The sequence below is a fragment of the Pinus tabuliformis genome, chromosome 1_1 (assembly GCF_031772625.1).
Source record: "Pinus tabuliformis cultivar Carrire ecotype Pingquan chromosome 1_1, CPIR1, whole genome shotgun sequence".
NCBI lineage: Eukaryota > Viridiplantae > Streptophyta > Pinopsida > Pinales > Pinaceae > Pinus > Pinus tabuliformis.
In genome coordinates, this window is record NC_142297.1 from 193,943,199 (window position 1) to 193,970,981 (window position 27,783).

Below are 27,783 nucleotides of genomic sequence, written 5' to 3' on the forward strand. Positions count from 1 at the left end.
CTAATTACCAAAAAAAAACTTCTTCCAAGGAAAGAGTGCTCCAGATAAACCTGATGAAACACAATCTGCTGGGGTACCAGAAACCTCATAAGCTGTAGCCCCTTTGATGCCAACAGAGCTTGCAACCAGCGTTTGACGAACCGATAAGCAATGCCCGCTTCCAGATTTATCTGATTCAGTAGCGTAGACATGAACATTGAAGCAACCTCCATTGACAAGAGCTTCGGCAAGGCATTTGAGCCCTGGAGCTTCTATTCCATCCTCACTGGTTACAAGAACAATGGGCCTTAAATCCTCATTCCTCTCTAAATCTTCATTGCGTGTCTTCTCTTCGGCTGGAGCCTCGATCTTAGCTTCTTCTTCTTGGTGTTTTTGTTCTTCTTCTTCTGGGGTTTTTTCTATCTTTCTGTTCTTCAAGACATTTTGCAAATTAGAAACAAAGGAAGGTGACAAGAGCCCATTCTTCCCAGAAGTCATACTGCCAGATTGATCACAAATCGAAACCAGAATCAGAAGTTTCGGTCTTAATAGAGAATTTTCAAATTTGGTTTTGGATGGAAATCTCGATTTGAATAGTACAGGCAAGAATCAAATTTGAAGGCTACAGAACACGTGTCAAGACCGACATATAAGACCTTACACATGCTATCCCCGTAAAATTTTTGCAGAAAATATGACAGCTGGGGTGAGATGTGCTATGGATCAGCACGAATTCCCCATTTCGTAGCGCAGTTAGTGCAAAATCGGTGTTTTCCGCTACGAAATCACCTAAACCAAGGTTTCTGCGCTATGAACTTTGAAATAGGATTGGCATATGGAGCTTAGGTGCGGTGTGAGACCAGTGATGGACTACAACAGAGAATTGACCCCATTTGACATACTAACAAGACTCTTAACAAGACTCTAAAACAAGATGAAAAGACTAGGCCCAAAACTGACACCAACCTTTTGACAAATTTTAAAACAATTGATGTTCAGAATTTAAACTATTTTTTCTTGAGTGATAACAGGCTGATCTCATTGCTCCTCCCCGTACTTAACATGCTTGGATAGTGCTTGCACAATTATAGAAACAAAGACTCGTCAAAGCATAATGATCCATAATCCATAAACATCATAGAATCGAAAGTATGATAAACATATAAATGCATTGACAGATTTGATCCGGATTTAAACAGGAATGCGACAAATTACAGAGATAACCATAAATACAGAGATGCGATAACCATAAATACAGAGATGCAGCGGAAATAATACTTCATTTCATTAATGTAAAATACCAAAATATGCTTACAACCAGAAATGGAAATAAACCAGCTAGGGCGATGGTAGCTTATCTCTAAGAAGAGATGTGCGGCTACATGCCTCTGAACTGTTACCGAACTCAGTTAAAATGAGGCTCGAAGGCCTATTTATTGTTGAGAAACAATGGAAAACCCTTAACATTCCGAAATCTAACCCTAGAAGATGAAACGCCAAATTGTGGGCCCCGTTTGGGTAAATTGGTACATCAATTTCCCGGGGTCGTAACTTTGGCATACGATCTCCGTTTGATGCGCACAATAGCTCGTTAGAAAGATCTATCCGAGCACTACAACTTTGGGAGGCAACATCAGTCCATGGACCCATGTTACCCCAGATTCCCAAAAAAACATCGTTTAGGGCCTCAAAACGGCCCCGGAAGTTCAAGACCTGAAAAACTACTAAAAATAGTAAACTGTGCTACAATTTAGGAAACTGAAAAGACTGAAAGAGACAGTTGTGGGGGTCCAAATGGGATAGGTGGGTGGCCACCAACATCCACCTGGATCATTCCTTCCCCCTTAGGAAGCAATGGTCCCCATTGCGTTGAGTTCCTCCATCTGCTGAACTTGTCCTGCAATCTTTGATGTGTCCAGTAATGGTGGGAAGCATGGTCGACGATGGTCCATATTGAACACTTGGTGCAGGCAAAGGAATGGAGGAATGATGTGCTCCAAAGCATTGTTCCCCACAGTCTTGGTACTGCTATAAGGACCATGTCGGAGTGGTCTGAGCTTCTGATGGGTTCTGGTAAGGTGTTCTCTCTGCAGATGCAACCAGACTTTGTTGCCCACCTCAAACTTGTGTGGTATCTCTGTGGGTGAGGAGAAGTTGTTCCTGTGTTTTGTCATGACTGTATCCCTTTGCTGTTGCTGCTGCGTGGAGGAACCCTTCGCGGGTGTCATGGATGCGATGGAAATCTTCCCCTTACTTTGGGAGTGAACCAGACAGATGAATTTCCTGGTCTGTGAGATGAGCTTGCTGCCTTTCTTAGCAGTGATCAAGGATGTGGCAGTAGGTGGGGCTACCTCCAGTATCCTGTATAATGAATTATTTAAAGAAATAATGACAGCACAAGGCCTTGACTCATACACAACATGTCGCCTCCACAAGTATGGTTGGCCTAATAATACATCACAAACATCCAGAGGTGTAACATCACACAATACCTCATCTGTGAAGGGCTTGATGCTGTAGGGAAGGCGGCACTGCTGGCGAACTTTGAGATCTCGTCCTTCATGAAGCCACCCGATATTGTATGGCTGCAGGTGCGGTGTAGTTGGTAGGCCCAACCGCTTCACGACATCTGCTGAAATGAGGTTCTTTTGGCTTCCATTGTCGACAATGAATTGCAGTGGCGAACCCTTCACCCACATCTGTGAGTGGAAAAGATGCTCCCCCTCTTCTGGATCTACAGGTTCATTCTTCTGGATCTTGGCAGTGGCAATAGTGGCGCTGGGATCCGCATCAATGATTTTCTTCCCTTTGCCATTCCCCTTGTCGGGTTTTGGCTCAGGGTCGGAACATGCATCTGATTCGAAAGCCTTCAACTCAGCCACTAGCGACTGCTTGGTCCGACACTCACTTGTGTTATGAGTGGAACTCTTGTGGAACTCACACCACTTCCCTGTGTCCTTCTTCGGCTTCATGGTGTTGTTCTTTTCTTGCGGCTTCGGCGGGTTGTCTTGGGTCACCCCACCTTGGCTTTGTCCTTTGAGCTTCGGATTTGCAGATCCAAAGTCTCGCTTCTTCTGTTTGAACTTTTGCTCGATTTTGACAGCGTATCGGTATGCTATGCCGAGTGAGGAGATGTTCAAGAACCCCATCTCTTCTTGGATGTATTTGTGTAGGAAGCCACGGTATTTGAGTACCAGATGCAGCTCAGAATCTTTGATACCCAATTGTGTGCGAAGGGTATGAAAAATGTTTGTGAACTCCAGCACATCTTGGTCTTGTCCCTGCCGCAGTGTGGTCCATTTAATGTATTTGTCCTCATAGCTTCCGACAGGGTAGTATTGCTCCTTGATGGCATCCCGGAAGTCATTCCAAGTGGGTGCGGTTGAAAATAGTGAGCCTGTACTTTCATCCTTTTGCTCACAGTAGGTTTCCCACCAGTCCTTGACGTGGGGGGCTGCTTTGAGAAGAGCAAAAACAATCTTTTCCGGACTTGAAAATTGATGAACAGAAAAATACCCATCTAGCAGATTTAACCATTTATCTACGGCATCTGCGTCTATTTTACCCTCAAAGATGGGGATTTCAAAATTCACTTGTACCTTAAACAGTGTGGCATTTCCAGAGTCGCTGTTGGAAGCCGATGCGTCGCCTCTGGGTAGCCGCTGAAGGATCTGCGCAAAGCTATCCATCATCGCATTCCTTTGCCGCTTGAGCACCTCTTCGAGCAAGATTTTGATAGGATCTCCTGCCCCCTCGTCTTTCTTCTCATCCACCATGGGAGGCCGTCGGGATTTTCAAGGCTGGTCTTGCAAAGGTTCGACCAGTTCAAGCCCTAACTCCTTATATCCCGACCTCGTTGGGGACATGCAAAGAAAAACAGAGAAAAAGCAGGCTGCTCTGATACCACTGATCCAGATTTAAACAGGAACGCAAAAAATTACAGAGATAACCATAAATACAGAGATGCGATAACCATAAATACAGAGATGCAACGGAAATAATACTTCATTTCATTAATGTAAAATACCGAAATATGCTTACAACCAGAAATGGAAATAAACTAGCTAGGGCGATGGTAGCTTATCTCTGAGAAGAGATGTGCGGCTACATGCCTCTGAACTGTTACTGAACTCAGTTAAAATGAGGCTCGAAGGCCTATTTATTGTTGAGAAACAATGGAAAACCCTTAACATTCCGAAATCTAACCCTAGAAGATGAAACGCCAAATTGTGGGCCCCGTTTGAGTAAATTGGTACATCAATTTCTCGGGGTCGTAACTTTGGCATACGATCTCCGTTTGACGCACACAATAGCTCGTTAGAAAGATCTATCCGAGCACTACAACTTTGGGAGGCAACATCGGTCCATGGACCCATGTTGCCCCAGATTCCCAAAAAAACATCGTTTAGGGCCTCAAAACGGCTCCGGAAGTTCAGGACCCGAAAAACTACTAAAAATAGTAAACTGTGCTACAATTTAGGAAACTGAAAAGACTGAAAGAGATAGTTGTGGGGGTCCAAATGGGATAGGTGGGTGGCCACCAACATCCACCTGGATCAAGATTACACAAACATAGGGGAAAAATCTTGAAAAGATTTATTAATAGAAAGAAGGATTAAAACCCATAAGCTCGATCCAGTGCCATCCTCCCAGCTTCAAACCTTCCTCACCTCATGAACAACAAGAAATTCCGACATTACCACAATACTTTTCCTCAATACTAAAACCATCAGCACCTCCTTACAACTCAGAATTATTCAGCCTCTAGATCCCTTGGATGAGTGATCCATTTATAGATGAGTGAAGGAGGTTGGGTCATCAATGATGATGATGAATTCCTTTCTATTTTTAGGAATTGGTTCCATGAAAGATGGGAATAGGAGATGGATGTTTCCTAATTCCTTTAGTCATCCTTGGGTGGACTCAGAGGGGCAGATGGCACTGGAGAAGCTTCTAGAGGTTTCCATGAGTAAATGTTTCTTTAAACTCTCCCAGAATTTTGCCCAAGCTCGACCATCACACCATAAAGAGGGCCTAAGTGTGATGCATAGCACTTAGTCAGTGTGGCACCTGCAATGCATCGCAACATAATGAAGGGCTTCCTGCAATGATCTCTTTGAGACACTTTTTGGATGAATTTTGTGATGGAACTTTTAGGGAATGAGACATTCTAGAGGACTAAGTTTCTTTAGGGCATAAAACAACTATATTAGGGGTTGATGAACCCTAATAACGTCAACATGTGAGTTGGGGGTTGATGTTCCCAAATAAGTCTGTAACAGCTACCCGCTAAAGCATGACTTCATAAATATCTATGTTGGGTGAAATGCTTTATCATGAGGATCGGAAGTTTTGAACCAGAAGGTGACCTGCATCAATTACAATACAGTACATCATGATAATCTGAATTTTTTCATGAACTAGCTGAGGGAGGCATTCCCATGCTCAAATTATAAACTTTCATTACATGTACATAGATCAGATAGTCGTCTACAGTTATAGATTGGTGATCTTATAGATGTAGATTTGTGATCCATGATTAGGATGACCATCTGTGTAAAGCCTTTGTACATTTTATTCGGTACTCCTGAATATATCACAGCTCGGATGGATGAAACTAGATCCGGGGTCTTCAATCTCGTTCAATCTTCACTCAATGTACAAGTCTAACCATGTGAATAGATGTTCTGAGGTCGAACATGGAGAGACATCTCCTGATTACTAGCCAATGATGTAAGCTGTTAACAGGTGCGAGAGAGATCACCGATAATAATGATGATTCTCAAGGTACTTCAGTACATTTCACATGGTGTGAAAAATGATTTGATGTCAAACACCATACAAAATAGTTCAGTCGAAGGCCATTGATGTCAACCTGTCACCGGAAGCGAGAAACTTGCCATTGGTGTATGCAAGCTTCAAAGCACTAAAAGGGTGTTTCTAAGTCAACTTCTTGGATAATGAGCTAATATCGACAAGAAGTGACTCATCGTAGGAAGGACTTGATGTATCCCACATGTACGACATGAAACGAAGTAAATGATTTTTGGAGATGAAAAATGACTGATGACACAAGGTTCAGGAATGGCGGTCATGAAAATGAAGGCTTGTAGTATTGCAATGGATGAAGTTTTAACTGGATGACTTCTCTTGAACATATCGGTGACACTGAGATGAATTGGTAGCATTGACCCAAAACAAAAGTGATGGATGGTGTGATAGAGCAACAGTATGATAACCATCAAACGAAATGACCCAACCCAACTTAATGACGGAGATAAAGTGAAAGTGTCATGTTCAACAGCGACTCGCTACCATAAGTTTTCAAGATTTTTCTCATTTTCCCCAGTCATTGCTAACCAGTACCTCTTTATTTTTTATTAATCTTGAGGACGATAGCATATGCTTGTTCTATAATTCGCCCTTCGGGAAAACCCATCGCTATTTGATGTTTTAATGAGTCTAGCAATGGTGAAACTCGGTCTTGTGTAGACAGACAAGTTTGTCGCTATTATGATATTTTAATGAGTTTAACAACAAAGATAACTTGGTCCTTTCATGTTTAGAGAGTTTGAAAAGGGACAAAAAGAAAACTCTATAAGCTATTTTTTGTAAAATAATCCCTTAGTCTGAAAAATGATAAAATAGTACAAGAGAGATGTCATTTCCAATACTTTAACGAGTTGGAAAATACAAGCGCTCGACAATATTTTTTTATTTAGAGAGTCTGAAAAGATTTTAAAGAGGACTCTATTTTGAGGAACGAGTGGTGTCTAGGATAGAAACTGGTTCCAATGATGTTGGAACTTCTCAAAACATGTTGATTTTTGTAAAGAGGCTGGCTAATAAGACCACTCATTGCAATTGTTCCTCAAAAAAGGGTAAAACAACCAAGTGAAGGCGTATGATCGGCCAAAGAGATGGTGGTGATGGAATGAAAACAACCAAGGCTCATCTGATGAAAAGGCTGATAGAATGGCAATCATGAGGGTTAAAAAAAATGGAAATGGGTTCATTTTTACATAAGCTTGAACCATAGGGAACTATGCTTGGGTTCGGTTTCATGTTTACACAAGCTTGAAATGAAAAACTATGCTTGTATTCAGTTTCATTTTTACACAAGCTTAAAATGAAAAAAATATGCTTGAAATTGGTTTACATGCCCCCAACATGATGAAAGGGATAGTCTCCTGTAACCAGATGGAAGTCACTGCGGTGAAGTAGGACGATTATCCAACACCTCTTTGGCTTCATCTAGATAGACAAAGGTGAATGGGGTGATTCCCTTCACATAACCTATAGGGAAAGTTATCTTTACCACTAGGTGCATGCCCCCCAAGCTTCATTACATTCACCTAAGTAGACTACTCATGGCTTATCAGGTGGATGGAATGAAGGTTCTTTTACGAGATCAAGTGAAAGACTCGACTGGGAGTTTATGAGATCTACTCAAAGACTTGACTTGGAACTTTTTTCTAGGGGACCTTGTTTCATTTTCTAACGAGCTTAACACAAGACAAGGAACTATGCTCAGATTCCTTGTTTCATTTTTTAACGAGCTTGACACAAGACAAGGAACTAGGCTCATGGACCTGTTTCATTTTTTTAACGAGGTTAACATAATAAAAGAATGATCCTCATACTCCTTGTTTCATTTTTTAACGAGGTTGACACAAGACCAGGAATTATCCTCATTGACCTGTTTCATTTTTTAATGAGGTTGACATGGTAAAAGAACTATCCTCGAACCCTTGGTTTCATTTTTTAACGAGGTTGACACAAGACAAGGAACTATACTCATATCCTTGGTTTCATTTTTAAATGAGGTTGACACAAGACTAGGAACTCTCCTCAAGGATCTGTTTCATTTTTTAACGAGGTTGACAGAGTAAAAGAACTATCATCATATCCTTGGTTTCATTTTTTTAACGAGGTTGACACAAGACAAGGAATCATCCTCGAACCCCTTGTTTCATTTTTTAATTAGGTTGACACAAGACCAAGAACTCTCCTCGAGGACCTGTTTCATTTTTTAACGAGGTTGACACAATAAAAGAACTATCCTCATATCCTTGGTTTCATTTTTTTAATGAGGTTGACACAAGACAAGGAACCATCCTCGAACCCCTTGTTTCATTTTTTAACAAGGTTGACACAAGACCAGGAACTCTCCTCGAACTCAATCACAACTCATAAGAGGTCATGAAGGAGAGATCTGGTTCCAATGCCACCAGTACATGATGCACAACATCACTGAATTTCTTGTCAGTTGATGTAGGTATGGAACAAGTTTCCACATATTAACCCGTGGCGGGGATGATACCATTGGTATAAAAGGACCATTTAGGGAAGATGGTTGACTGGGAGCCATATTTGGACCTAGAAATGAAAGCTAGTTGATGGTGACAATTCTGCCTTCATGCGGGAAACAAATCACTCGAAAGAGTGTTGAAAAAATAGCTCCCATGTCATAAACATAGTTGCGCCTAAGAAGTAAATTGTAATCTAAAGGTCCTTGGACTACCATCACATTCAGATAAATGGTTTTTCCTCCCAAAGTAATAGGTAACTAAGGGAGGATCCCTAATGGTTGACTGGTTCCTCTGTTAAACCCAACAGATTTTGTGTAACTAACATAAGCGGCGGTGAATTGAGCGCTTTCCAAGTAGTTGAGGAAAGGATACTCACTGAGGCATCTTCATCTATAATAGTGCTAGATACAATGATATTACAAACTTGTACTATGATCTGGAAGGGCACGTAAGAAGGAAGGTAAAATCCTTCTAGTTGATTCCAATCAAAGGAAGTGACTAGACTACTTGGAGGGGGTGCCGTAGAAATGGGAGAGTTAACCCCTTGAGTTACGATAACTGGAGGATTTTCCTCCTTTGTTGATGGAACATGTTGATTGACCCCAAGCTCATTTGAATCTGAAGAAACAAAAAGAACCTGAATGATATCATGTTCACCCTTTTCGGAAAAGGTACGATTTACTGAAGGTGAAATTGGGTCAATTATTACCTCGACTTGTTGATTTGGGTCCGCTATAGACTCATAGGATTCACTTTCAGAGAGAGTGGGTTTTACCGACAGTTGATTTTGGTCAGTCAATTTATCAACTAGTGAAGGATTTAGGGAGAGTTTCCTGTAACCAGATGGAAGTCGCTGCGGTGAAGCAGGACGGTTATCCAACACTTTCTTGGCTTCATATAGATAGGGACAAAGGTGAATGGGGTGATTCCCTTCACATAGCCTACATGGAAACTTGACTTTTCCCTTCTTTCCATGAACTTTACTATCACTAGTTGATGGTGTGTCACCAACATGATCTCTAGAAGTTGATGACATAGGATGATGTAAACGGGAAGACCATTCTTCTAAGATCTGAGGAATATCAGGATAATTCCGAAGAAGATGGTCTCCTGCACAAAGTTTGCATGGATATCGAACTTTGCGATGCTTTATGGATGGTTTCTCATCAGACGTTGCATTCAAAGCAATGGTTGCTTGGTTGTCCCTTTGCCGAATTTTCTTCTTCTTCTTCTTCTTGCATTTCTTCTTCTTCTTTGCCACCTGGTTACTAGTACCAATACTTTCACCAGGTGAAGAGGAAGAAGGGGAGGAAGAAACAAATGAGGAAGAAGGTAAAGGGTCAACTTTAGGATCAACTGGAGGTTGATTTTGTCCAGTTGGAGGCGTACTCGATTACAGAGAGATCATGACATTTTGAACCAAGGAGGTTGAAAACAACCATACTGGAAAGCCAATGGTAAATCCCAGAAGGGACAATGTAGCCATATATGGAGCACCAATATTTCCAAATGGAGGAAAAGTACTAGGATTTCCATCAAAAGGAATTCCTTGATCGGTGGACTCTGCATTTGTCGCCATATGCTTCAACCTAAGATCAATTAAGGAGCGAGTGTGGAGGATTTTATCTACGGTCAATTAATTTTATGACATTGGAACACAACTTCACTTTTTTAGTTTTATAGAGTCGAGAAGAAGCAAAAGATGACTCTAGTCACTTTCAATTTTTAATGTGCTTGAAAGGACAAGTGCTCAGATAGACCTTTTCTTTTAAAGAGTTGAAAAGGAATGAAAGTGACTACTCTGGAGATTCTAGACAAGAGGGTTTACCAGACAAATCACAAAACTGCAATATACACCTTGGTGATAAATGAAAGAGAAATTACCAAGGACTTTACGTACGGCAGTAAATCTTACCGAATGATGTGTTCGGTGCATTGCGATTGGTAAGGCGGCAAACTCGGCTGCCTAGGGATAAAGGATTTGGGGTCTCCCACTATATATGCGATGGTAGAGGGAGCACAAGTCTGTGCTAGCACTTATCGGATCAAAGAGGAGGAATCACCCAACCTTCAGTGAAAACGATAGCCACTAGGTTTAAAGACACCAAAACACATCTCTAGCCTAGACCTCTAGATGTTTTGTGTTAAGTTCCAATGTGTTATTAGATAATTTCAGATAAATTTTAATTTGATCTTCTTTAGAATTTTCCTTCGAAACTTCACCACGTGATGTATGTTCACAATTCCTAAAATGAAACTATCATGATAAACAAACTTTTGATTTAGTTTGAACAATGAAAATCTTAGCTACTAAATGATAGAGCAATCAGATCTTTGACAAAGAGCAAAGAGCACATCTAATGCAATTTCCCTAGCTATTCCTATCAAGAAATCAAAAACCTTAATATGCACAATGCAAAATGAATGTATTTGTTTTTAGTTTCTCTTAATGTGAATGATACAATAAGAAAAACTAATGCACAAACGATTCAGAACTTTTTCACAAAAAATGGCGATTTACGACAATTTTGTTTCAAAGAGAAAGGAAGACTTGTATGATACTTTCAATTTTGAAGAAATGAAGCTTTTCGACACTTTGAATGAAAATCAAATCAAATGCACAAAAATAGATTGATCAATTATCTATGAAGGAGGACTTTACAACACTTCACTTTTCGATTAAAATGATGACTTTACGACACTTTTCAATTTGACACGACAATTGATCAAAACTAGTTTTCGACAATAGATTGCAAATGATAAAAAAAATAGACAAAAACATTCAAAAATTTAGTCTATGCGAGGCCAAAATAAGGAAATGGGAGGCTCATTTCAGAAATGAGACATCATTTATATCCACCGAGCAATCCAAAAAATAATGAAAATTGACAAAAACTTTAGCTCCTAGATGGGAAACTGATCTTCAAGAGACATCACACCCTAAAGAGGGACCAAGTGCGATGCATAACACTTTGTCCATGAGGGAACTACAATGCATAACAGGCCATAGTTAAGGACAATGCGATGATTACACGGAGTGATTCTGAAGTTGTTTTTGGCTCAAATTTTATTCAATTTTCAGTGGATTAAGCTTGACTTCAATGAACAACAGCAAGTAAAGTGTAGTGGAATGTTCTAATAGGCTATTAAACTATCAAAAAGGGCATTCAGAATCCCCAGTGGAGTCGGCAATTTGTTTTCAGGAAAATTAGTATTTCTAAGAAATGCTAACCCTCTAGGTTTGGTACCTAACCTAGAAATAACAGTTAAAACAATTCACTATTTTTCCTATGAATGACAGATAAGAGAAAGATTATAAGGATCCAACCTGTAACTTCTGCTTGATTCCTCGCTTTATCTCTCTCTCCTTTGGCTGATCTCATTACTCCTCCTCGTAATTAACACGCTTGGAGAGTACCTGCGCAATTATAGAAACAAAGACCCGTCAAAGCATAATGATCCATAATTCATAAACATCATCGAATCGAAAGTATGATAAACATATGAATGCATTGATAGATTACACAAACATAGGGGAAAAATTTGAAAAGATTTATTAATATAAAGAAGGATTACAACCCATAAGTTCGATCCAGCATCATCCTCCTGTTGTGGTCACCAACAACCCCCCCCCTTTTTCTCACTTGACATTAGCAATAACGTCAAGTGAAGAGGGGACCCTGAACGAAAATCCCAAAAATATAGTTTTTCTAAAGTTTTTTGTATTTCTCTCCCTAAGGCTCAAATCGCATCGCAAGGAAAAAGCCAAAGCATAACTCGAGTGCGAAAAACAAATGCTGCGAAATTGCGATGCGAAGTTCATCGCATTGCATACTTCACACGCGCCCCTTAAAAGAAAAACCTTCGAGCAATGCGATCGCCGATATGCGATATCGCAAATCGCAAGCATTACGCTATACAACGTAACCATTAAACGAAAACTTGCGATATCTGCGATTTGCGATCTGCGATATCTGTGATTTGCGATCTGCGATATCTGCGATTTGCGATCTGTGACGGAAGCGAGTTGCGATCTGCGACCTGCGATCTGAAAAGACTTACCACACGATAGACACATGCATTAAGCGCGCGCCTTGAAAGAATTTAATGACCGCATGCTTAAGTATCTAGGAATGATTGCGTTACATTTATCGAAGAGTCAAGTGCTGATGGATGTCAGAATTATGCATTCATTAGAGATTAATGCTTTCACATCAAGTCTTTTCATTTCACTTCTCCTTTACGTAGGCTGCAAGACACGCAATTGATATAAGTTTATATGCAGGAAACATCTGAAGGAAAGAGGAAAGCGCCAATCAGCAAAGAGAGAATGCTTTCGCAAAATTGATGCTGCATGCAGCAGAACCGCGGATTCCAGGCTATCAGCCAACCGGCACTGATGAAATTAGACTATCCGGGACTCAGAGTCAAAGGCGCACAAAAGCAACATGTTCAGAAAAGATCCTGAAGCTAAGACTTAGTGAAGCAGAGAAAGAAGCGCATGAGAAGGAGAATGCTTCAGGGAAACCTGGAACAAAGAACGGAAGAAATTCTCGACACAGGGAGTTGCCCATACAACACGTCTCCTAACTCACTCAGTCATTCGCACGACTGGAAACCAGAACGACAACAGCAAAATTAGTTCGAGAAGAACCTGGATTGTGCTAAATATACACGCGGCGAATACACCCAGCTAGAGAAAGGTTTTCGAAAATATCTTCTGGTCTGCCGGAAGGAAGTGCCAGCTCATGTTATTTCCACTTTTATCTCCCGAGTAAAAGAAGAAAGAAGCCAACCGACTCTTCCCAGGAAAGCATTGCGCAGTTGACAGCACTAAAGAGAATATACAGAAACGGTCAGAAATTAGATTTTAAGTTTAGAAATAAAGTTTCTTTTAGTAAAAGGGCAGTCATTTGAGGCCGATTCCCTAATTTCATGTAATTAATATCAATTAGCTATTAGTATTTAACCCTTCTCACGGCATTTGGAGAAGGGTCCGGAAATCTGTCAAAAAACTTATCCTCAGAACATGCACTTCTGCACCCTCAGAGGAGGCTTTTGATGAATGGATGGATCGAGATTTATTTATGTTTGCATTTTAATATCTGTTACTGGTGTTGCACTTCTGTACTCTTAACAGATGTTAGAACAAGTAGAAATAAATCATTGTTACTTGAAGTTTATTAGTGAAATTAGTCATAAATGGTACTTTTATCTCTTGGCTGAATTCTGCTAGTATTCCTAAAGTGATATGTGGCTGAGTTCTTTGTATGTTATTGCATGAATGTCTGTATTACCATTTGGCACTTCTGTACGGTGGGGTCATTTATTTATGTTTAACATATAGAAAACTGATTATGCGATATGCTGTTCACAACTACTCTGCCTAACTCTTATGCAGAATGGTTCATCTTTATTGATTTATATTCTGATATCAGTTGAATGATCTTTATTACCGGCTGCTGTTAGAAATCTTTCTAGATCGCATAACAAAAGAAAAACATCCCAGGTTAGCGTAGATTAGATGTATTTTTCTTCATTAGATTACATTAGCATAGAGTTAATTTAGCAGTTAGAATTAAGACTAGATTAGAAGAATCCTTCCTCCCTTCCTTAGATTAATACCATCAGACTCTACGCACACACACACACACCCATCAAATTGGGAAACTGGTCCCATTACCCCCAGTCGGACCCGCTACTCCAAACGGGCAAGGAGCCGCCAACCAGGTTTCGGACCGGGTGGGTATCCCCCTTGTTGTTGACCCGACCTCGGGGCCCTCAAGTGGGGGAGAGGAGGGGCAACCTTGAAATTCTATCCTATACCTGGGGGCATGCAAGCCTTTTGGAGTGCAAGCTAGGGGCGGTTATTTATCTGGTTTTAGGATTAGCCGTTTCCGAACTTGCATAAAGGAAGGATGAGTTGGAGCATAGCTTTGGTAAGGCGCAAGCTCTATAAAAAATGGAATCTTACAGGAGACATTCTTATTTCATGACTGGTATATCGAGCAGTTTTAGCATAAAGTTCATGCTCGTTAAAAAATAAACGCAAGATCCGAGCAGTTTTAACGTGGTCTTCATGCTCGTTAAAAAATAAATAAAAGCAGTGAGCAATGTTCCCTCCAGAGTTTAAGCTCATTTTTATCTAAAAAAAGAACCTATCCCGGTAAATAACCTTTGTGATCGTAATTTTATCAGCCTTAAAAAGCCTTGGTCGTGTTTTCATCCACCACCTCCATTTCATTTGGCCGATCGTTCACCCCCATATGATTGTTTACCCATTTTGAGGAACAGCTGCGAAGAGTGATTTCACCTAGCCATCCTTGTGACACTGCCGTGATTGGAAAATTCCAACTTGTACCTGGAATCAGTTGCTATCCCTGTTTATCACTCGTTCCTCAAAAGACGAGTCCTCTTTGAGCTCTTTTCTGACTCGTAAAATATGAAAAGTTTGCCGAGTTTTGGCCCTCCAGCTCGTTAAAGGGACCGGAAGAGGTATCCCTCATTTAGACTTTAATCTTTTTGGACCTGAGGGATTATTACACAAAAAGATCGAGCGCTTGTCTTGTTCGGCTCGTTAAAAGTACCGAACGCTCATTCCTTCTGTATTGTTTTATACTTTTTCGGACTTAAGGGATTAGATGACGAAAAAGGAATTTTGGAGTTAACTTTCTGTACCTTTTCAGACTCTCTAAAAATGAAAAGGACCGAGTTTTCCTTGTCGTTAGACTCGTTAAAATGATTAAATAGTGACAAACTTGTCTTTAGACGAGAACGAGTTTCCCTATCGCTAAGCTCATTAAAACATAGCGATAGGCTTGCCCGAAGGGCAGGTTATAGAACAAGCATATGTTATCCTCCTCAAGCTTGACAAAAATAAAGAGGTACTGGTCAGAAATGACGGGGGAAAAATTGGGAGAACCTCAAAGCTTTAATGGTAGCAAGTCGCTCTTGAACATGACACTTTTCCTCCGTACCACATCGGGTTGGGTTGTTTCATTCACCGGTCTCATCACCATGGTCCTCGCCAAACCATCCACATTTGGGGTAATGCTACCGATCCATCGCATTAGTGTCGTTATATGTTCAAGAGAGGTCATTCAGAAAGTGTCAACCGTGTTCATCCACTACCATACATTATCCTTCATCCGTCCATGATCGCCACCCTGAATCATATGTCACAGTTTGTTTTCACCTCCACTAAAATCATTAGCTCCGTTCCGTGTCATTGATGTGGGATTCATTAAGGCCCTCCTTTGACGGATCGCTTCTTGTCGACTTCAGCTCATCATCCAAGAAGTTGATCTAGGAACAACCCCTTCAGTACTTTGAAGCTTGCATGCCTCAATGGCAAATTTCTCACTTCCGGCGACAGGTATACATCAATGACCTTCGACCAGAAGATTTTGCGTGGCGTTCAATGCCAAGTCCTTTATTCACGCCACGTGAATTGTACTGCAGTACCTTGAGGGTCATTATCATTATCGGTGATTCCTCTAGTGCTTGTTAACGGTTTTCATCATTGACCAGTAATCAAGCGATGTCTTTCCATGTTCGACTTCAGCGAAATTCTCACATGGATCGACTTGTACTTAGAGTGAAGATCGAACGAGTTTGAAGACCCCGGATCTAGTTTCATCCATCCGGGCTGCGATATGTATTCAGGAAATATAAGAGCATTTTTCATGTACATCATTGCAGCAGATGATCATCCTATTCAAAGGATGATAATTTCAGCAGAGAATTATCTGTCTATCATCAGACGATCGTCTGTTCTATGTACCAAAATGTATTTATAAAGCTGAGCATGGGAATTCCCGCCTCAACTAGATCATGAAAACAGAATGAAAAATAATGTATTGTATTGTATTGTATTACAGGGCACCTCTCAGCACTTGAATGAACTTTGGATCCTCTGGATAAAGCATTTCACCCGATAAACGACCTCATACTTTAGGGGGCAACTGTTCTAGACATTTTTGTGCCTCGCAGCATGGAGCATGAAATGTCGATAATTACAGGGATCCAAAGTACCTAAACATGTTGTTCTTACCCCTAGAAGAGAAAGGTCAGCAAACCACAACACTTCAGATCAGTTCTCCACCTGAAAACACTCAAAAACAGGCAATTTTAAGTTCATGTCAACTGCTCCACTGAGCATCTGCGCTGAATGTCAACTGTCCCACTTTGTACCTGCGCTGAATGTCAAAAGAGCTGAAGGCTACCTGCGCTGGGCGAGATTGGCCAAGTGGCACAGCCATTCTGCAAGGTGTCAGATACCCAGGAAGCTTCCAGAAGACACTTGGATCAGGAAATTCGCCCTATGATGAGTAAGAGGTACTTGATCTCCATGTGGAAGCAAGGATCTCCAAGTGGACTCAAGAACTGAAGTTTAACTGAAGAGAGAGAGGACACAAGGCAGCTTCATGTCAGTCTCAAGCTGACTCATCCTTTCTCCATTTATCCTATATATAGAGCTCTCTCATGAGGTCTAAAGAGGCTGGAATTTTGTGCAAAGTAAGGAAGTGTTGTTGGTTTTAGTTTAGAGCTATTGGGTGATTGCTTTGAAGGAGGTGAAGAGGAGATTTCTTGCTGCTGGGAGGTGTTGCTGGATTGGGCCTCTATGGTTGTAACCCTCTCAGAACTTTACTTCTTCCATTAATAAAGCATTTGAGGTTCTTCTATATACATGTGTTACAGTGATGTATTGTTTCTATTTTTATATTTGATCTATTCTAATCCATGAATCAGTTATGAATGCATGCTTCTTGTAGTTTCCCTCTTTTGTCTTTTTGCAGGATCTTGGTGCAGCTGGGCCCGTGAAAGAGCAAGGAGTTGGGAGCAAGCGGCAAAGAGAGAAGGCTGGATCAACACTAGCGAAAGACATCGGTTGGTGGATCTCTTTCTCCTCTCTGTATTTTCATAAAGAAGAAATATCAAATGGCTTTACTTTCTGTTGTTGCTGAGGTACTATCACCCTTAGAGTAGGGATAGGGTCATTCCGAGTCGGATACTTTTCCCCACAACACTCCCACCTATGGAGCAAATATTACAGGCTGTAGCAGGCTCAGAATTGATGTCTTTCCTGGACGGATTTTCGGGATATAATCAAGTGCTGGTACACCCAGACGATCAGCTAAAAACCACCTTCCGAACTAAATGGGGTACCTACGCGTATCGAAAGATGTCCTTCGGTCTGATCAACGCCGGCGCTACTTTTCAAAGAGCTATGGATATTGCGTTCAAAGGGTTAATCAATAGATCAGTAGTGATTTACCTGGATGATATAACCGTGTACTCCAAAAAACGAAGCGACCATCTCAGAGATTTGAAGCAAATCTTTCAAAGATGTTTAAGGTATGGAATCTCGCTTAACCCGAAGAAATCTTTCTTCGCGTTGAGCGAAGGAAAATTGCTAGGATTCATAGTTTCCAAATCGGGCATTCACATCGAATCTTCCAGAATCAAAGAAATTTCCAAGATATCCATGCCCCATAACAAAAAGACCATGCAATCTTTCCTAGGACAGATCAATTTTGTGAAAAGATTTGTCCCAGATTTTTCACGTATTATTTCTCCTTTACAAAAAATGATAAAAAAGAATTCAAACTTTAAATGGGGTCTAGACGAGAATGAAGTGTTTAACTTAATCAAACAAGCCATCATCAACGCTCCATCCCTAGCAACCCCAAATTTTTCAGAACCATTTGTCTTATACACGTTTGCCTCAGAGCATTCTTATGCTGCGATCTTGACCCAGGCAAACAAAGAAAAGGCAGAAGCCCCAATCGCATTCTTTAGCTCAAACTTACAAGGTGCTGAGCTGAAATATTCGGACGTAGAAAAACAGGCATATGCCGTCGTTAAAGCAGTCAAATATTTCAGACCCTTCTTGCTAAAGTCCCATACCAAGGTCATAGTACCATTCCCGGCGGTAAGAAACCTCCTGATTCAGAAAGACGTGGGCGAAAAGAGAGCGAATTGGATCACCACCTTGCAAGAATACGACCTGGAAATCAAGCCGGCACACATCGTAAGAGGCCAAGGCTTCTGCAAGATGTTAGCTGGAGCATCGCAAATCCCCGAAGAGTCACCTGAAGAGGTACATGCGTATGAGGTAAGCCTAAACGACACATAATCATTTTATGCCGACATCATTTATTTCCTAAAGAACGGATATGCCCCATTTCACCTGGGTCACATAAAAAAGAGAGCCCTGAGGTTAAAAGCTAAACAATACCAACTCGTAAATGATGTCTTATTTAAAAGAAACTATGATTCTGTGCTTCTTAGATGTCTTGAGAAAACTGAAGCCGAAAAGGTTTTGCAGGAACTCCATGATGGACCAGCAGGTGGACACTATGCTGGAGAAGCCACCGCACACAAGATTTTACGTGCGGGATACTACTGGCCCACGCTGTTCAAAGACTCGTACAATCACGTGAGAAAATGCCAAGTCTGCCAAACTGCTGCAAGAAAACAAAAGAAGTCATCCATGCCACTGCAGCCGGTTAACATCGAACAGCCATTCAACCAATGGGGCCTGGACATAATAGGTGAGATCGTTCCTCACTCCTCTAAACAACATAGGTATATCCTCACCGCAACCGACTATTTTACTAAATGGGTAGAGGCAGTTCCGCTCAAGACAGCTAATTCTGAAAACATTGTTGAATTCATAGATCAGTTTATCATTACTAGGTTTGGATTGCCGACGGCCTTAATATTTGATAATGCTTCATATTTTTCTGGAAATACCATGACTGAGTTCGCGCTCAAAAGAGGATTCAAACTGAAGTATTCTGCCAACTACTATCCGCAAGGCAATGGGTTGGCTGAATCAACAAACAAGAACCTGATCAGGATTATCAAAAAGACAGTTGACCAAAACCAAAAGAATTGGCACAAAGCGCTGGTAAACGCCTTATGGGCAGACATAATTACCAAGAAAGCCTCTATCGGGACTTCTCCCTTTAATTTGGTTTACGGGAGAGAAGCAGTTCTTCCTACCCACTTACTCATTCCCTCTTTGTCCTTAGTACAACACATTGATGAAGTATCTACTTCTCCCTTACAACTAAGGCAAATGGAGATAATCAAGTTAGAAGAACGATGAGAACAGGCCAAGAAAACCCATGCTCACCACCAAGCGTTGATAAAATCCTCTTTTGACTCGAACATAAAGACCAGAAAAGACTTCCAGATGGGTGATCTAGTTTTGAAGTGGGATAAGGCTCACGAAGAAAAGGGCAAACACACGAAATTCCAGAAGCTTTGGCTTGGTCCTTTTCAAATCGTAGAAATCATAGGCCTGTCGACTTTTGTGTTGCAGGACTTGACAGGCAGAAGAGATTCTCTGCCTGTAAACGGACAAATCCTCAAAATGTATTTCCCATAGAAGGTCATCCTTCTGTTTTTGTAGGATAGTTTTTAAATTTCCATGTTAGTTTTCATGTTTTCATAGATAGGGCTAGTTGCAAATGATCATAAATAGTATTCATGAAGAAACATACCATTTCTGTATCAGATTTTGATTTCACTTGTATAAATAGCAAAACTTTTCGAAAAAATCTGACTTTTATTATTGACAAATAGAGTCAGCTTTAACCTGAATATGATGTTAGTTTCAAACTTCACCAAGAAACCTGGGATGAGAGTAACTTTTGGAAAAAATTGTTTTATGCCAACGCTATGAAAAGTATCGTCAATAGCAAAATAGGTATTCTCTGCAAAACTGCTGTTCTTAAAACTCTATTATTGTCGTCCAGAGCTTTCTTAAGGAAAAACAATGACTTCCTCCCTGCTAAGGAAAATCGCAGCATCCAGAGAGACAATCCAAGGAAACACTATATCTCAAAGAATAAGAGGTCTCATCACGAGCCGGCTTATCATGATCACAGATATTATAACTTGCTGACTTTGCCACTACTGTCTACCAAAACAGGGCAACGACTCAGGATTGTGCAATCGAAAGACAAGGGGTCTCATCACGAGCCAGCTTGTTCAGCAAAGAGTGTAAATCAAGTGAATGACCGTGTCATAATTTGGCCACCAAACCAAGACATTGTTCTTTAGAGAAAAAAAAAAAAGGAAAGAAAAAGTGTCAAAAGGATTTTTCTCTGGAATGTTGTAAATAACCTCAAGCAGGAAAAAGGATCATTGCTGGATAACATGGTAACCCTGTCGAGGCTATGGATGCCTGCGGGCAGCAGAGGCTCTACCTGCGACAAATGAGCATACTTTACAAAGCCAGCACGTAGAGAAGACCTTATTTTGTCTTTGAGGAGACTGAGTAATGACTAGGTATGAATACAAAAGAATAACCCAGGGGAAATAAACAATCAGAATCAAATAAGATGTTGAGACGAAGCATTATTGACATGATAAAAGGTAATACTCTATCTGTCCATAACAAAATTTAGGCATAAGAAAAATTTTCTGTTTTGGAAGTGAAAATGCAATAGAACAAGCAAAGATAACTGGTTCTTCACAGTGAATCGCCATTGTTGTGGTCACAAACAACCCCCCCCCCTTTTTCTCACTTGACATTAGCAATAACATCAAGTGAAGAGGGGACCCTGAACGAAAATCCCAAAAATATAGTTTTTCTAAAGTTTTTTGTATTTCTCTCCCTAAGGCTCAAATCGTATCGCAAGGAAAAAGCCAAAACATAACTCGAGCGCGAAAAACAAATGCTGCGAAATTGCGATGCGAAGTTCATCGCATCGCATACTTCACACGCGCCCCTTAAAAGAAAAACCTTCGAGCAATGTGATCGCCGATATGCGATATCGCAAATCGCAAGCATTATGCTATACGACGTAACCATTAAACAAAAACTTGTGATATCTGCGATTTGCGATCTGCGATATCTGCGATTTGCGATCTGCGATATCTGCGATTTGCGATCTGCGACGGAAGAGATTTGCGAACTGCGACCTGTGATCTGAAAAGACTTACCACACGATAGACCCATGCATTAAGCGCGCGCCTTGAAAGAATTTAATGACCGCATGCTTAAGTATCTAGGAATGATTGCGTTACATTTATTGAAGAGTCAAGTGCTGATGGATGTCAGAATTATGCATTCATTAGAGATTAATGCTTTCACGTCAAGTCTTTTCATTTCACTTCTCCTTTGCGTAGGCTGCAAGACACGCAACTGATATAAGTTTATATGCAGGAAACATCTGAAGGAAAGAGGAAAGCGCCAATCAGCAAAGAGAGAATGCTTTCGCAAAATGGATGCCGCATGCAGCAGAACCGCAGATTCCAGGCTATCAGCCAACCGGCACTGATGAAATTAGACTATCCGGGACTCAGAGTCAAAGGCGCACAAAAGCAGCATGTTCAGAAAAGATCCTGAAGCTAAGACTTAGTGAAGCAGAGAAAGAAGCGCATGAGAAGGAGAACGCTTCAGGGAAACCTGGAACAAAGAACGGAAGAAATTCTCGACACAGGGAGTTGCCCATACAACACGTCTCCTAACTCACTCAGTCATTCGCACGACCGGAAACCAGAACGACAACAACAAAATCAGTTCGAGAAGAACCTGGATTGTGCTAAATATACACGCGGCGAATACACCCAGCTAGAGAAAGGTTTTCGAAAATATCTTCTGGTCTGCCGGAAGGAAGTGCCAGCTCATGTTATTTACACTTTTATCTCCCGAGTAAAAGAAGAAAGAAGCCAGCCGACTCTTCCCAGGAAAGCATTGCGCAGTTGACAGCACTAAAGAGAATATACAGAAATGGTCAGAAATTAGATTTTAAGTTTAGAAATAAAGTTTCTTTTAGTAAAAGGGCGATCATTTGAGGCCGATTCCCTAATTTCATGTAATTAATATCAATTAGCTAGTAGTATTTAACCCTTCTCACGGCATTTGGAGAAGGGTCCGGAAATCTGTCAAAAAACTTATCCTTAGAACATGCACTTCTGCACCCTCAGAGGAGGTTTTTGATGAATGGATGGATCGAGATTTATTTATGTTTTCATTTTAATATCCGTTACTGATGTTGCACTTCTGTACTCTTAGCAGATGTTAGAACAAGTAGAAATAAATCATTGTTACTTGAAGTTTATTAGTGAAATTAGTCATAAATGGTACTTTTATCTCTTGGCTGAATTCTGCTAGTATTCCTAAAGTGATATGTGGCTGAGTTCTTTGTATGTTATTGCATGAATGTCTGTATTACCATTTGGCACTTCTGTACGGTGGGGTCATTTATTTATGTTTAACATATAGAAAACTGATTATGCGATATGCTGTTCACAACTACTCTGCCTAACTTCTTATGCAGAATGGTTCATCTTTATTGATTTATATTCTGATATCAGTTGAATGATCTTTATTACCGGCTGCTGTTAGAAATCTTTCTAGATCGCATAACAAAAGAAAAACATCCCGGGTTAGCGTAGATTAGATGTATTTTTCTTCATTAGATTACATTAGCATAGAGTTAATTTAGCAGTTAGAATTAAGACTAGATTAGAAGAATCCTTCCTCCCTTCCTTAGATTAATACCATCAGACTCTACGCACACACACACACACACCCATCACATTGGGAAACTGGTCCCATTACCCCCATTCGGACCCGCCACTCCAAACGGGCAAGGAGCCGCCAACCAGGTTTCGGACCGGGTGGGTATCCCCCTTGTTGTTGACCCGACCTCGGGGCCCTCAACACCTCCCAGCTTCAAACCTTCTTCACCTCATGAACAGCAAGAAATTTTGACATTACCACCATACTTTGCCTCAATACTAAAACCATCAGCACCTCCTTACAACTCAGAATTATTCAGCCTCTAGATCCTTTGGATGAGTGAACCATTTATATATGAGTGAAGGAGGTTGGGTCATCAATGATGATGATGAATGCCTTTCTATTTTTAGGAATTGGTTCCACAAAAGAGGGGAATAGGAGGTGGATGTTTCCTAATTCCTTTAGTCATCCTTGGGCGAACTCAGAGGGGCAGGTGGCACTGGAGAAGCTTCTAGAGGTTTCCATGAGTAACTGTTTCTTTAAACTCTCCCGGAATTTTTCCCAAGCTCAACCATCACACCCTAAAGATGGCCTAAGTGTGATGCATAGCAGTTAGTCAGTGTGGCACCTGCAATGCATAGCAGCCTAATGAAGGGCTTCCTGCAATGATCTCTTTGAGACACTTTTTGGATGAATTTTGTGATGGAACTTTTGGGGAATGAGTCATTCACAGGACTAAGTTTCTTTAGGGCATAAAACAGCTATAGTAGGGGTTGATGAACCCTAATAACATCAACATGTGAGTTGGAGGTTGATGTGCCAAAATAATTCTGTAACACTTAGTCATTATTCTATGTCTCTAAAACTACTTAGAGCTTAACTCTTTTTATACAATCCAATGGCCCATAGACCATGGGTAGATCTCTTTACAACCAAATTTACTTTACAAAAATAAGGGCGGACTACCCTTTATGACACAAAATACCTTTGTGCTCTGTGACCACAAAATGCAGAGTCTTTACATTTTTATTACAAAATTTGACTCAAACATGGGCTTTTAGCCCCAAAACTTCCCTTGGGGGATCCCGCTCCGAACATGACCCCAACAAAAACATCGTGACTCACCCTCGACTCACTCGGTATGCGTGGATATCTTTATGTGAAGCCCATCCAGTTCAACCCGTATGACCGCTACCTCGGTCGTGCATTGAGCTGCCGCCTGCTTTGCATCTTCCATTGTCTTCTCGATCACTGCTCCTGTGTTGTCACCTTGAAGCTTTTGTTGCATTGCTTGTAGAGTTGCAAGCTCGCCTTCAATATTTTCTATGGCTGCATAAGCTTCCTCCAGCCAGGGCTTTAGTCATGCCTTCAACACAACTTCCCTGTGCAGCACTGCATCCACCTGTGCCTTCAGCTGCTTGGCCTCCAACAACCTAGCTAGCCTCCGTGTTAGCGCGATGGTTTGCGCTGTGCCCTTAACTTCATCGTAGTACTATTGTAGCTCGCGTGCTTCTGTCTCTAGTCTCTATACATTTGGGTCCTTCTGTAAGCTTGTCAAGACCTAAAATGTTTTCTCGAACAACTGTGTGCAGTCTGCTACTTCACTTTCAATCACTGCGATTGCCTCTGTGACAACAGTCGCCCACTGTTCCTTTACCTCCGACAGTGTTGAAGGCTGGGCCCTCAACTGTAGCTCTATAATATACAGGTTCAACTCCAGCTGAACCCGCGCCATCTCAGTTCGAGTGTCGCGCACCCTTGTGGCCAACTTACGGATGCAGACCTTGACCGGCTCTTCCTCCGGAATGGCCAACTCTGGGACCATTCTGCATGCCTCCTCAATGACCTACATGATCTTCTTGCTCTGGTTGGTCACCTCAGTCTCAGCGGTGATGGCAACATTTCTCTGTAGGGCCATCTGTTCATTGTTGATCCACTGTTCGCTGATCACTTGGAGGGCATGGTGCTCTCAAGCCCTCATTTATGCAATTACTCCATCCTGCAAGAGGTGGAGTGCTTCACGCGGAAGTTCTGCCAAGTTCAGCCCAACTCCCTTTAAGACGCTGACAATGGGACTGTCAGCCTCGTTGTCCATGGTCAGTGCTCCATCCAATAGCACTATCGCATTGGAAGCCTTCGTGTGCAGCATATCGACAACCTATAAAGTGCTGATGGCCAAGCTGGTAGACATTGTACCAGTCTGCACGTAGTTCTGCAACTCCTGTAACCAGTCTGGATAGACCCTAGTATGATCTGTTGTTGCTGTTCAAATTACTGCAGGGCCTTCGTGGTGACATCTCTAACTGTGTCACCAATATCATGTAAGTCGCCCTCCGTCAATGTGATAGGGTCCAGCGAGGTCTTGGTCACCTTGGATTTCTTTCTGGACCCTCCCTTCTCCAACTCTCTTGGGTGCTTAATGTGGGTGGACGTCTCTTGAGGGTTTGCGTCATGCTACTATGTGTCTTCCTCTTCAATCTCAGGTGAAGGTGACCACGCACCTTTGTCAGAGCCCCACTCTGTGCCACCTGTTTGTTTTCCTACCTGCTCTGCCTGGGCCTTTTCAGTGGCCTCCTTTTTCCTCTTCTCGACCGGCTGTGCCATTTTCAGCTTGGCCTCTTCCTTCTTCTTCTACACAATGGACTTGCTTCCACCCACTGCCAAGTCCATGGTAGTGCACCACTTTTCTAGCCATTAATCAAGCACCGCATTGATGGCATCATCTGTGGATAGATACGACAAGTTGTACCACTTCTGCGTAGGGTCCTTCCACCCCCTGATTTATATTCGATGGAATCCAGCTTTAAACTTGGCATAGCTCTGTAGGTTAGTGTAGAATGTGGGTGACAATCACAACTTGCGATTGATGGCCATCCTGATATTAATTTCCATCAAGATCTAGAAGATCTTGCTGTCCTGAACTCATTGCATGTCCTTGGTCACTCACAGTGAAGATTACTTTGCTGCTTCAGGAAGGTCTGGTGCGACCGAAGGGAACTGGTTTTCCTCTGGTAGCTACCACACTTCTAGCACAATCAATAGCAAGAGCCACACATAGTGGAATGTCTTTCTTTGCTCTTGTGATTCGTGATAGTTCACCCAGAACTCTCTGCGAAGGTAGTCTGACCAGTTAAATTGGACTCCTTCCGTGCACTTCCGTGCGAGCGCGATGATAGGCGCCGACACCTCATTGGCATGACACTTCCACATCACCTTCCCTGCAAGTATTTGCATTGATACTTTTACAGCGGGATTGCAGATGCTAGAGATAGCATACCCGCCTGGCTTCTTCACCAGCTTGAATTTCTCCTTCATTGACTCTGCGAGAACCTGCTCGCCACCCTTGCCACCAAAGATCATTGTTGGATTCTCGGCTGTGTATGACAAGTGTGTTATGTGGTGAATCAACATATCTATGATGGGTATTAGCTCCTCCAACCACAAAACCCCATCATGCACCAAGCACATCAGCTTCATGATGACCAAAACTATCACCGAGGTGTGGTTGTAGTGCGACACCCTGAGTAGGTTTAGCAATCCTGCTTTCTCTACCCCCTTGAACCACCTCCATGGCTCCAAGGCGGTCATTCCCTTATTTGTGTCTATGGTGCGGCATATCATCTTTGGGAACTTCTTGTGGTCTGCTAAATCCCATGCCAAACGCGGACCATCGAAAGCAATTTCATCTAGTAGCATAGGGGTTTGCAGGGGAGTCTTACTTTCGTAAATGTCCTTTGGGATCTTGGACTTAGGCTTGTGCAGAGAGACATACTCCAACAACCATGTAATAGGGTTTGCACCCTAGGTTTCAACCTCCTCTACTTCCATTCCCACATCCTCATCATCCATTGGGATGTCTTCAATATCTTCCTCCTTGGCTTTTAGGTTTATAGCCTTGCCTTTATCTTGTGCACTGAGCTTTGGTGGATTTTGCCTTGGCGAGGCGCACATCGGTATGGCGGGCTGCTTTCCCTTCTTGTCCTTCACAGTCTCCTTGGTTGGGGTTGGCTTCGGTCTCAGTGTTCTCGAGGATTTAGGGACCTCCCCCAATACTTCGGCAAACTTTGGGGTAGCTTCTTCAGCCTCCATATCAATTTCCTGCACATTCTCCTCGGCTGCCACTTCTTTGGTGTCCATAGCTTCTACGCATGTCGACATGACACTATTCACTAGTTCTTGTGTCTCCTTTGACAATTGTTGAAATGTCGGACTCGCTATCAGATCTTGAAAGAATTCACGGTTCATGTCCACCTCAGAGCACAACAACTCAATTCTCAAAATTGCAAGTGTTTTTTTTGGGCAACCACTCATAATTTATGGGGCATTTTAAATTCAAATCTCACCATTGCCCCTAAAATCTGTTCATTAATGATGGATTGGCAGCAAATTTTCAAGGATCTAAGCCATAAATTTCGTCTTAAATGCCAGTCACCCGCTCCATTTGGCCTCATTTCTGCTGTCTTTTCATGAACAATGACTTTAGTGGTCACTTTCCGGCAAATCTACGCGATTTCTCCCTGGGTAGCGTAGCCCCCTCCGCACTGTCGTGGACCTAGTGACACTTCCTTGCTTTGCACCATTCGGCAATCGCACAACTCCCCAACCTGGGCAGTGTAGTTTATGGTCCCGCACCTCCTTTCAGCTGCCTGGAGCACCCCCATGAGCATCTACGAGGATTCTACTTCTTTTGAACTTTGGTACATACTGTCGCAATATCTCATCATTCCCCATATTGTACAGATGCCCAGCAATGAGAGAGAAATCTACCATGCGCACCACTAATTCCTTCTTCTGCTGGACAATGTATCCTTCCAGTGCAGTACTTGTCGTTAGAAACTGTATTATATCCTCAAAATGACCATCCGTGACATGAACTACAAATAGCAGCACGTTAGGCAATCCCTCCAAATTAGTGGGTTCCTCCCCTGTTTCAATGTGCAACAGATGGTCTAGACGTTCAGTCATCCAGGCTTCACAACAACTTTAAAATCATACTCTTGGAATAAT

At 41.8% G+C, this 27,783-nt stretch overlaps 1 protein-coding gene across 1 annotated transcript; it reads right to left on the reverse strand.

Moving 5' to 3' along the window:
* LOC149212187 (uncharacterized) lies at positions 1-24,064 on the reverse strand. Its single transcript, XM_089388585.1, has 2 exons — positions 23,913-24,064; positions 1-478 (listed from the first exon to the last, which is right to left on the reverse strand). The coding sequence occupies exons 1-2, from the start codon at positions 24,062-24,064 to the stop codon at positions 1-3; spliced, it is 630 nt and encodes a 209-aa protein (XP_089244711.1).
* Between the last annotated feature and the right edge of the window lie 3,719 nt (positions 24,065-27,783).